Here is a 13,044-nt window from a genome sequence, read left to right on the forward strand (position 1 = left end):
GCATGACGTAATTTTTAAAAAATAGGTAAGAGTCCGGAGTGACAACATTCCCATTGGCTTTTTAATTGAAGTAATTACTTTAGAAAAGAACCATCTACACCAGGGCCTCTCAAACGCCCAAAATCTCACGCATGCAGATCGAGGCGCAAGAGCTCCGTGCACTGTGCATCGATGCCGCTCGGCTTGGCTCGGACCAACGCTTCGTCTCTGGGCTACTCGGCTATGCTCGGCTCTACTCGGCTCGGATTTGGAGCACTACGGAGCAAGTGGAGGCGAGGGAGACAGGGGGAGCGAGCGAGACAGGCGTGAGGAAAGAGAGAGTAAGCACTATTGCTCCAAATCGAGGAGTGGGGGGTCTGCACTCTGGTCAACCAAGCAAAGTAGTCTTTTGCACCGTGCACAGTGCATGCACCCTGAGAGGGCCTGATCTATACCTTAAGACTCGTGAACTGTAACAAAGTTTCTGAACGGTCAGCTTCATACGACATTTCGTTTTCGGTAGACTGCGCCACAAGCAATATCATTCTCTCGTCAACTATAGATGATACGATCTTGACCGAGATTGGTGGCATTTAAATGCGACAACCCAGTGATTGGCGCATTAATGGACTCGTGTGACACCAAATTCCAACACTCGGTATCCAGACTAAAATCCGTAGTATTTGAAGGGACGTTAACAAATGGCTTTATTATCGGTACCGGTATAGGCCTACCTATTCTTGTTGGCCTCTTTCACAGCTACGTAGGGTTGGAATTAATGTGGATTTGGCTCAGTTTTACGGCCGGATGCAGGGGCGTAATCCATGTTACACAGGCCCGCCTGCAAAAATTAAAATTTTGGCCCCCTCAAATAAACTGTAAAACCTATTAATAAAACCCAATTCCATGGTGCAACAGCCCCGAAGGGCCATGGCTTACCAAGCGAGCAAAAACCTGTGAAGAATTAATACAAATTCAGCAGGAAGATGTAATGCAATACATAGTCAATTTATGTAAACAAGGGGATTATTCGTTATTGTACGATTTCAAAGAAAAATATTTAATGGGTCTTAGATTTGGAGCTGAGAGTTGATGCCGTCATGGTCGGAATATCCAGATGTTACCGTACACGTTGTAATTCTCATATTTCGGTCCGTATTGAATTGTACATTAAAGTCAAGAAGTAAATTATAGGGACATGTTTCACCCTTTTATTAAGGGCATCTTCAGCCTTAATCTCAAACCTGAAAGATAATAAGTCAGGATCCTGGTTGTTCTTAATTCTAGCTTTTTAAGATAAATTACAAATTATAAAAGTGAGGAAGATGTAGGTACATGCATCAAAAACTGAGTGAGAGGGATGACAGTCGTTAAGATATTCTTATAAAAAAGCCTCTACATATATAAAGCCTTACAAACAGTCATAATTTATATACTTTTATGAATGCCCTTGTCTAAAAGTATGGTAACAAGTTGCATATTAGCAGTTCTACAAGAACACAATTATTGCTGCGTCAAATCTTGTTAAACAGCGCCCTGTATTGGTTGAGGGCATAAGAAATAAGTTTGGAGCCTAAACAGTTCATAATGAACAGAATAATGATGAAGAAAAATGTTACTGATTACTTCAAGGCATCGACTCTACAAGATGTTAAAATCGTTCTGAAGGGATCTGGACCCATGCATCTTGCACTGTTACCCACAATATTGGTCTTGTGGAGTTAGTGCAGGGTTCATGGAGTGTACACCAGCATCGATAGCATCCCATAAATGCTTGACTGGAGGGCCAGTCTATGGTTGTAACTTCACTGGAGTACTCCTCCAACCACCTGCATGCCACCACAAGGGGTGTCATGGTGCATTGTGCTGTTGAAACATGACATCTCCATCAGGGTACTCTAGGGCCAGAAAGGGATGCAGATGGTCTGAAAGAATGTCCACATAATGTGCATCTATCAATGATCCCTGCAGCAGGAAAATGGGGCCCAATTGCGATCATGAGAACGCCACCCAGACCAGAACTGAACCACCTCCAGCCTGGACACAACCTTGTTAACACGCAGGATCCATAGCTTCATGGAGCATATGCCACACTCTCACTCGCTCATCAGCTCGATGCAATTGGAACCAGGATTCATCAGACAATACCACACGTCGCCACTGTTCCATGGTCCATTGCCGACGTTCACGGACCCATGCACGTCATTGAGCTCTGTGTCCAGGTGTCAGCAAAGGGACACAAGTTGGTCGTCGCGTGGTGAAGCCTATACGGTGCAGTTGCCTCCTTCCAGTCCTGATAGAAATGGGATCCTGACTCCCAACATTCAACTGGGCGGTGATCTGACTCACAGTAGCCCTTCGAGTGCCCAGTATGGTTCCGCGGAGGCAACGTGATGTTTGTTCGTTAAACACCTGTGGTCTTCCCATGCGGTGGTTTGTGCGGGTGGTAACATTATCACTGTGATATTGAAGATCCACTGCTGACCTCAGAAACCTGTATTCACGTGTAATCTCAGCAATGCTATGACCCATGCGTCATGCGCCGATTATCATCCCACGTTCAAAGTTGGTTAACTCATTATGTGTTGCCATCTTCATGACACTGGTGTCTGTGACAGACTGCTCAGCTCGCCGCAGCTAGTCCCAATGCTCAGGGGTCATACATGGCACATTTTCTAATAGGACACCTCTTCCCGTGACTTCTAGCCACTCAGTGTATATTGATACAGAAGTGAATCCATTGGCATATAAGATATTTTGCAGTGTATATAGTTTTATCATTGTAGTAAGCTTGTTTAGTCTATATGGAGTATATGTGTATGTGTATATTTTAATGAAATATGACAAAGGCTATTGCACTTGTTGTTTAATGCTAAATAAATGGTTCAATGACAATGAGCCTACCCTAAAAATATATCATGCTTCACCAATGCACAGCAACTGTTAAATTAATTTAATCTTTCTTTTGCTTGTTTTTTAAAGGGGCCTAACATCGAGGTCATTGGCCCCTAATGGAACGAAATGAAATGTCAACAAAAAGTTCAAAATCATCCACTGACCAAAATAAAAAATGTCATGAAGAATGAATGGATGGATGGACATCAACCCCCCCCCCCCTCCCCCCAAAACAGTGGATTCAACTCAAAAAAAAGATGATAAATAACAGTAGTACTGACCAAGGGACCACTTATAAAGCATAATCCTGAATCGAGGATGCTTTATGTCTAAAGGGGTCCAACATCCAGGTCTAAGGCCCCTCAGAATGGTACTTATTGCTAGTAAAGTAGAACCATGGTATTTGTCATGTTGGGGTACTAATCAAAAGTAGCGAAGACTCACGGTGGTCCACACATGATGGTATTACTCACAAGTATTGTACGTTGTACAGGTAACGCAGACCTATGGTGTTTCTCACACAATGGCGCCACTCATAGCCAATGCAAACCAATGAGGCTACTCACCTAGGTGTATTAGTCACGGGTGCCAGCATTCCCGTGGCGTTCCTCACATAGTGGGCACCAATCACAGGCAACGCAGACCCACGGTGTTGCTCATGTAGTGGTACAACATACAGGCAATGCCCAGACCCGCGGCGTTGCTCACATGGGTACGACTCACGGGTACTGGAAACCCACAGGTGAACCAACTCTCTGCTTATACTAATCACAAACCTATTTTGTACCTAATATAGTGGTACTACACGCAAGTAAAGCCGACCCATGGTGTTCCCCGCGTGATGGTACTAATCAAACGTAGTTTCATGGTTCTAAGACAATCATCCCTTGATCGCCCCTTTTAGTTGCCTCTCATGACAGGCAGGGGATACTGCGGGTGTATTCTACATGTGCATCCCCCACGCATAGGGGATGTGTGTTTGGTCCATGAGAGGTATTTTATTTCCCTCAAGTCCACCGGCAAGCCGGTTAGGACCCCCCTATCCGCCACCTGGGACGCGCCACGTGGGAGTATCACCTCTCCCCCTGCTATGCCAGCGTAGTAGGTGTGTGGAAATTAAATTAATCTGGAAAGGAACTACAATAGAGGAGGCAATTCCGGAAGTCACAGGTGTTGATGCTATAAAGCAAAATTTAAAAAGTTGATTGCAACAGACACATAACAAAGCAATTAATTTCAACAGTTTGCTTTCTGGTGCAACATAAATTATCTCCTTCAGTGTCATTAAATTTACATGCCTCCACGTCAAAAAATATTGAAACTCATCTTACTAATCATGAAAATCCACACTTTGCCCCTGTCTGTATCGACTTATCTTCCAGCAAATTGTTGATAAGCACCATTCAAAATGGCCCACTGATATTCTCTAGGACTGACAGTTACACTAACTGTATCAGAGTTTAAATTTACTTATATTAGGGTGAACTTGGTCAAGTGAGTAACGTTATTATAACATAATTTAATGCAAGCATCCATGTTTATTACAACTACTGCTTTTTAATGAAAGCTAATACATGTTCTTATCTTTCTTACTGGTACTGCTTGAAAGAGTTTGAAAAAATTTAAAAAAAGAATCCAGAAAATAGGAAGTTATGTTTCAATTAATTTTGAACAGTACCGTAAAGTGGGGTAACTTCGGCCATACAGGGTAACTTCGGCCACTGACGAATAGCACAACTTATTTTCTCCTGCCTCCTATATTGGAAAAGATGAACTACTTGCAACAACTAAAATGCACATAAAATAGAATGCTCTTTCAACACTCAGTAGTCCAAATAACATTGGCGGGCTCATTGTTGAGTCAATCTATTTTTTGTTTTTTTTGCAGCCCTGACTATTGTCTTCTCTGGTAACAGCAGAAAACCATCTGTTCTCTACCCCCAGCATTTAATTCTCCATTCCAGTGGTTTATGGGGTCAAAATGTAAGTTTGTCTGGTAACTGATGAACACAATTTGATGCATTTTATTCAAATAGGTTTTTTCGGGGAATAGTTTTGTGATAAAACTTGTCCTCTTCCGGGGTAACTTCGGCCACAACAAGAACGTACAGGAAAACTTTATGCAGCCACGGATATTGTAGTTACAATCCTGTTTACTTCAAGAATGCTTTAGAAGAGAATAATAAAGGCACAATAACAACAAATGGGGAAGTTTATCTCAACAGGGAGGGGAAAGACAGTTTCCATTTTCAATGATAAATAGACGGATATCAGTTGACATGAACGATACACATTTAAGAACTTGATGATGGCCAGTGGCGTATGCTGGTATCAAGACGTGGGCTACCACTAGACTTAGGCTACCCCTTTTCAATAGTTGGTTTAGGGAACATCAAGCCTTAAGCATTTTGAGCTGCATCCAACAGCCAACGGAGCTGCCCGCTGTGTTGTCAAGGCTGCTTCACAAGCTACTGCCCTGGCCTCTGCCACCGCCAATACTCAACACCAGATCAATTGAGTTGGTAGCCTAAGGTTTAGCAAATTGAAGTCCAGCTTTGAGGCTAAATAGATAGAATGCTTGCCTTTGGTCCGACGGCCCCGGTTCGATTTTCAGAATCAACCCCTCATACTGTTAATTCCCCTGGCTTGGGAACTGGGTGTTTATGACGTCTTCGCCATTCATTTTATCCTTATTAGGTCACCACCAAGCCTATGTAGATTCCATGCACCATTATTATTATTATTATTATTATTATTATTATTATTATTATTATTATTATTATTATTATTATTATTATATCATCATCATCATCATCAAATAACAATGTTGAATTTTACAACAGTCCTCAGAAGATCAGTGGTGGTGTCCGACCCATGATCACGGGTTCGATTCCAACTAACAAAAGAGAACACTAAACCTGAAAGATTGCGTTTCACTTTAGTAGATCTACCAATAAAAGGAAAACTATATTACTCCTATAACAGCAGCCTTGCAGTGTCTTCCTACAAGGATATAGAAGTAAACGGGAGTGAAATACCAGCACTCCGTTATCTATAGGTTTAAGGCAGAAGGATGAGGTGAGGAAGTATATACGATGAGTAACGCATGGTGATAGTTAGCAGTGGCGATCTGACGGACCGAAGCCTAGCACAGCTATCCTCCGCCGGTCCCCGCACCTGCAGGCAGACAGCGGCAAGCCGCGTGAGGCGAGTCGATGGGAAGGGACGAGAGTCTGGGCTGCAATATCAGTCTCCGAAGCCTTGTTCTCAGAAATACGTGCGATGTGTTTTCTCATTGGTTTCAAGGTTTGCAAATGGAACAATGTGTCAGATGCTTACAATATAATGTGCTTTAGATTTCCATCGCTCGCATTTGAGGTTTGGGCTTCACTGATAGCCTTGGTAGCCCTTAGTATATGCCACTGATGATGGCCCATATATTTTCTAATTTAGAAGACAGTGTATTATGAGGAGTGTCTACAAGATGGCTTCTTTTCCGACCGCTTTTTCTCTCCATACAATTGGGCTTTATGATTTCCGTACCTTTTATTTATTATCTTTTGTAGCATTACAAATATTTATGCAATGTAATATGTAATTTGTAATATCATACAATGCTTGTACACTCAGGCTAAATAAAATAGCTGCTTCTTTGGGGAAGAAGTGAATTTGATCACTATACATCTGTTTCACCATAAATCGTTTTAATTTGTTTGTGATTGATGATACTGGGCGTTTTGCAGGTTTATTAAAAACATTCACGGTGGCCGAAGTAACACTACATCGAAGAAAACTTTGTTTCTTGAGTTATGTTCATATTTAAAATTGAAGAACAAACATGGCAGAATTTATATTATATTTTTCAGAAAATTAGAGGGAATATTTCACATTTTTTTTTTTTTTAAATACACGAAAAAGTGGCCAAAGTTAGCCCGTTTTACGGTACTAACTTATATGAACACGAGTGCTAAATGTTACAGTTTTATTTTAATGAGCGATAAAGTAGCATGAAATGTAGAAGACTTAAATCATTATATAAGAATAATGAAGAGGCTTATACAAAATATTTTATAATATTAACACGGTCAGATCTGCTAGACATTTGCCATGTAGCTCTTGGTACTTCAGCAGCCTGTCATCGGTGTATGTCAACATACCCTAACCTTCACAAATACCTCGTAGCAGTTCATTCTCTAGATCAGATGATTTTAGGTGTATGTACTCTTGCAAATGCACAACCTCGGCCTCATGTGGAAAATTTTTAACGTGGTTTGGACTCCCACTTTACTGTTATGAGGAAGTTTTGTGTCTTGGCACTATCCAACTGCTAGTGAAAAAGGTAACTCACCAGTGGGGTGTTTTGGAGAGTGCTACATAAGAAGAAATTAAGCTAATACTGGCAAATAAAGATTTGGATTGTGAATTAGAATGGGGTTTAAGTGAAAGTGAGGGCAGTGATAGTGAAATCATTTACCAACCAACTTGGGGGAGAAGCAGAAAACTGGCAGTTTTGGCTCATGTACAAGGGTAATTATGGACAATGTAAATGCAAGTGATAGTGATGTTACGGCAAATAATAATGTAAAATTTCCTGTGTATGCATGCACTCCACATTTGAGATGCCATTCATTGATAATGCTCAGAAATTAGAAGATTTCAAACAAAGTACTGTAAATACTGGACTAATATCAAAGGTCAAAGTGACTGGGCTGTAGGGGTGCCCTCAGCACCTAGCATCCTGGGCCAATTGGTTTAATACTTGGCTCTGAAGGTATGCCTGACCTGTCATCTTGCTTATCACTCTTACTGTATCAATAAATCTGCTCTTATACTCACCATACATGCTGTACTCCATATATCTGCAGGTGTTCCATATCCAGCCCCAAGGAGCACTTCCAGGCAGCGATATTGTCGAGTCTGGATATCTTCAGTAAAATGGTGATACTGGAAAGAAAAACACCATTGTAAGCATTAAAAGTAATTACAAGAAGAATGAACGCCCAACTCCTTGGCTGAATGGTCAATGAAATGGCAGGTTCGACTGCTGGCTAGGTCGAGAATTTTAACTATATCATACATCTTCATTATAGACTGTTTTGCTTTTCATTGTTCAGTCTGCAAACTTTGGTGAATTTACTGAACACCTCCCAAATCCTCTACTTATAACTAGTTCTGTGGCCTCGTTTAGTTCCAACCCTCTTATCTTTTAATCATTACAAACTGAGTCTAACCATCGTTGTCTTGGTCTCCCTCTACTTCTCTTACCCTACATGATCAAGTCCAATATTCTCTGAGGAGAAGAATCCTCCTCCATTCATTTCACATGACCCCACCACTGAAGCCGGTTCATGAATACCACTTCGTCCATTGAGTTCATTCTTAACGTAGCCACTATCTCCTCATTCCAAGTAGCCTTCGGCCATTGTGCCCACCTGTTTGTACCAGTGATCATTCTCATTACATTTACGTCTGTTACTTTTAACTTAGGAATAAGATACCCTGAGTCCACCCAGCTTTCACTCCTGTACAGTAAAGCTGGTCTGAAAACAGACCGGTGTAAAGATAATTTTGTTCGGGAGGTGACTTCTTTCTTACAGAATACTGTTGATTGCAACTGTGAGCTCATTGGATCAGTTTTACTGCACACTGATTTAATCTCCTGTACTATACAACCAATGGGCCAATGACTTAGATATTAGGCCCACTTATACAACAAGCATCATCTATACTACCATCCTGGCAGAATACACATCCTCCATCATCATTGATTTTCTGCTCCAGCAAACCAGGTGCAGGTGTTTACGAGCCTCTTCCAGTTTGTCCTGTCCATCCACAGCTGATGTTCTACCTTTTGCTGCAAACTTACATCACGTTTGGCAAGGTCTTTGAAAATTTGCTTTTTTCAACTATCACAAGGCTTCCGTCTGGGCCTCTTACCAACAACATTCCTTTCATAATATGCTCCTGGGGTCCTAATTGGAGCCATCCTTCTCATATGTCCATAGTATCATAATCTGCTTAATTCTAAGGTTTCTAACAGGTTCCTATCCAATCCAAGTTGTTGTCGAATACTTTCATTCCTTATTTTGTCTCTCCTTGTCTTTTGAAGACATGACCGAAGGAACTTCATTTCAGTGGCCTGTAGGCGACTTTGTGCAGATCTAGTCAATGTTGCTGCTTCCAATCCATATGTTAGAATTGGTACAATATATTTTTTGTACAGCATGAGCTTGCAAGCTTGGAGAAATGAGTCATCCCAAAGTAATTGATGAACAGAGTGGTAGAATTTTGATGCAGCTTTTATTTTATTACCTATTTCTTGGTTTATGGTATTGTCAGAAGAAACGAAGCTCCCTAAGTATTTTAAGTTATTGATAATGTCTACTTCATTTTGTACTCGTAGGTGGACTGCTACTATTACGTGCTCCCGATATATATGTTTTTTTTCTTACCTTGTGTATATTTCATCGCTCCGCTCATATAGACATTGAACTGCTATGTTAACACCTTTCTTGCTCCTGGTAGACTTTGTTACGATTATCAACTTTGAACCTTGGTCCCTTTCGGACTTAACTGCGCAATGGAGCACTACCCTCACTTCTGTGAAGGTTAATAACAGTGATGAGGGAGTTATGGTTGGCATACTAATAAGTGACTTGGAACTTTACTCATGTGTTGAAATGAACGTTATTTCGAACTGGGTTTTTGCAGCCTGATCCCTGCCTGTTCTACTATACCTTGCCTGTGTTTTTTTAATTCTTTTCCTTTGCTCTCTTTTTTCTTCTGTTTTGCCATTATCACTTCCCATTCTCCTCTTTCTTATGAGAAATTGTAATGGTACAAAATGGTTAATCGTGGTCTGCGAATCTGATTGGTATTCTTACCATTCAATTGTTTAAAATGGTGTCAATCTTGCTGTTTGAAGCAAAGTGAATTCCGTTCGGGGGATTAATATAAAGGTAATATGGTTATTGCCTTTTGGCATCCCAATGCTTAGGGAATGTTTCATTCCACTTGAGTAAAAATTAATTGGACACCCTTTTCTAAAATATCTTCATGGTACGTACTTCCTACGATGTCGATATCATTGTGATAATTTTGATCTAGTCATCTGTATGCTATTATAATGTAATTGTACATACTGTCCTTTTTAACTTTATCTTCTGTAATTTCTACTATTCTTGTACCTGTGAAATGCCAAAGATATGAGTTCAATTATTATGTACTATGTCTGTAAGTCTTTTCTTGATGCTGTTGTAATATATGTCTTGCTTTCTTAAAAACCTCCTCCTTTGGGTTTTGTTATTTATTTGGCATCCTTTTCATATTAATTCTAATGCTCCTACCACGGAATACCTCTAGGAAAGGTCCTCACTTTGTGTTCTGCGCGCTGTATTTGTGACGAATTGCGTATTGCCTCCTGCACGCTTCCCTCTGCTCTAATTGGCCTGTCACTTAAATATTGTTCACTACCTTATAATTAAGGGAGATTCTCCTCTCCTCTTCGCTTGAAATCGTGTTTGAACTGGTCTAACTAAAAGGTACGTAACACTACACATCTTAAATACTTTAAATAATGACCTGTTCCCAACCTGACATTCAGTTCTCTTACATTACCTTCCTATTAACACCAGTTAAGTCTTGGGAAGACTAATTTTCATATCATATTCATTTCACCTATTTTCAAGTTATAGACTTCAGGCTTTCAGCACAGTCTGTCACTATGACCAAGTTGTCAGCATAGCCTTACTACATTCCACCTAACTGAATCCCTCTCTGACACATTACACTACCATTAGATGATCCATGTAAACTATAAACAACAAAGGTGAAAGATTATAGCTTTGTTTAACCCTTATAGATACCTTGAACCAAGAACTGATATTCTACAATGAGTTCTCACTGCAGCCCAAGTGTCAACATAAATGGCTTTGATTCCTTTCAATAATACTAGCCTACAAAAAAGCTTTTATTTTGTGCGGTACAAAGTAAAGTAGGTGGATTTTATTAAGTTCGTCATGCTGAATTAAAAAATGAATTCTGTTTTGCTGTATCACATCTGGTTAAATGGCAATTGTACAAAATGTTATTTTGTTGCTACATAAATTTTTTTATGCTTAGTGTTGATTGAATTATGCATGCAGAGGGAAGAGATAAAACATACAAACAAAACAAGTTAGCAAGCAAAATAAATGATACACAAATTAAAAGCTTACTCACATTTACTCGGTTGTATTTTTCCGTTTCCCATAGTATTTGCATATTTTTATTAAAGTTCGTGAGTGCTCTCTGGAATGGTCATCGCGTGCAATAGACCAACAGTAATCGACAATCATATTTACATCCCAACGTCTATGGTAGCCCCATTCTGCATCTTTGATATCCTAGTGGAACCCTTCACCTTACTCTTCACTTGCAGCTCCTAAATTTGGAGGGAAGTTGTGCAGATGTGATGCTAAGAAATGAAGCTTTAGGTTCATATTACAACCTAGTTGGTCAAACTTGTCCAACATGTTTCTTACAATTTCTTTGTATGGAGGATCATTGATGTTGCAAGGAATTTTGTCACTACTTCTTTGAATGCGTTCCATGCATCTTCCTCAATTTTGGTTATCATTTCTGTGAAATTTTTGTCCATCATCTGTTTACGAATCTGTGGTCCATCAAATACTCCTTTTATTTTTGCATCTGATAATGTGGAAAATTTTGTGCATAAATGTTTGAAGCATAGACTATTTCTGTCCAGTGTCTTAATATACTGTTTCATGATTCCCAATTTGAAGTGCAAGTGTGGAAGTACTCTTTTCACAGTCAGTAAGACCTACATTCGAGATATTTTTGGGATCCTTGTTGAAGCGACTCCCTTTCAGGCCAATGTACAGTATCTCAATGTATATTCCATGCCGTGCCATCCCATTCACATAGGAAACACGGAAATTTTGTGTTGCATTATAGTTGTCCCAGATACAATGCAATGACCTTCAAACCACAGCAAATTTGCCACTCATACTCGTGATATTTAATTTTTTCAAGCACCAACTTTAATGTCTCTTATGTTTCAGGCAGTTTTGTGGAGTGTGAAAATGGTATAGAAGCAAGAACGTTGCTGTTGTGAAGCTAAACAGCCTTAAGACTTCTTTTCAAAGATTCAATAAAATGTGCCAGGTGCTAGGATCATATTCTTTCTCTCCCAATTGATGCAGAAAATTTTGAACATCCTTACAAAGTACAACTTGATCTTCTTGTGTATAACATTTTTGAAATTCTTTCTCACGATGTCTTTACCAGGAAACTGTAACCCAGATGCCAACATATTATTTTCACATAGTCTTGAGCCTAGTAATTCATTCTTTTCCTCAGTTAACACGAATTCCCTTATCAAATCATTTACTTTGGATTTTTCAATTTGTTTGTTGGTGTGTCATATTGATGTGGCTCAAAATCCATTTCTTCAGTGTCCGATTGCAAGGAACTGCTTTCAGTTTCATAACTCTACTTACCAGGCTGATTAGGTACTGGTAGGTCAGGTCCATGAGTCATGAGTAATAGGCCAAATAGCTAATGAGAAGTTTGGATATTTCATTTTGTTTTTCTTATTGTAACCAAAGACATTGGTAATACAAAAATAACAGTCGTCATAATGATCATTCTGCTCTCACCATTGCATGGATGTGGCAAATGGCATTGCGTTTTGTTTGCCCTCATATCAGTTATGAATTTCCTCGACACAGGTATTGCATGCAATATGATGTGCGAAAATTTTGTCTTGATTTCAAACTTTTTATTGGAAGTAAGAAAAATAAAGTTTCTTCACAAATGAGTCTATTTGATGCAGCTTAGAATCAAACACATAAATTCCACAAATGCAGAAAATCTTTCGAGGACTATGTTTACACTGCCTTCTGTGCACCCTTGATACACAAACCATGATGGCCTTAAAATACTAATATAAACGTTTCATGAATAATAATGATCAATTGAAACACAGTTTCTATATTCACATTAACACACGTGCACAGATACAAATGAATGTAAAAGACTCACCAAATGCGTACTTGTTGGAGTGGGTTAGTGGGATATAGTGGGCAGGGGGAGGGGGGCGGGGGGTGGGAGGGAGGGAGGAAGACGGCATGGTGTATGCATGTAAACTGGGGAAAAACCTCCAAAGTT

At 39.9% G+C, this 13,044-nt stretch overlaps 1 protein-coding gene across 2 annotated transcripts in view; it reads right to left on the reverse strand.

Annotated features, from left to right (window-relative positions):
* LOC136864389 (SRSF protein kinase 3) overlaps positions 1-13,044 on the reverse strand; it is a 541,887-nt gene that overhangs the window by 80,120 nt on the left and 448,723 nt on the right. For both annotated transcript variants that reach the window (XM_067141325.2, XM_067141324.2), the window contains exon 10: positions 7,711-7,818. In XM_067141325.2, coding sequence (XP_066997426.2) covers positions 7,711-7,818 — 108 coding nt within the window. The remainder of the gene's footprint in view (positions 1-7,710; positions 7,819-13,044) is intronic.

Source organism: Anabrus simplex, chromosome 2, assembly GCF_040414725.1.
Source record: "Anabrus simplex isolate iqAnaSimp1 chromosome 2, ASM4041472v1, whole genome shotgun sequence".
Classification (NCBI taxonomy): Eukaryota; Metazoa; Arthropoda; class Insecta; order Orthoptera; family Tettigoniidae; genus Anabrus; species Anabrus simplex.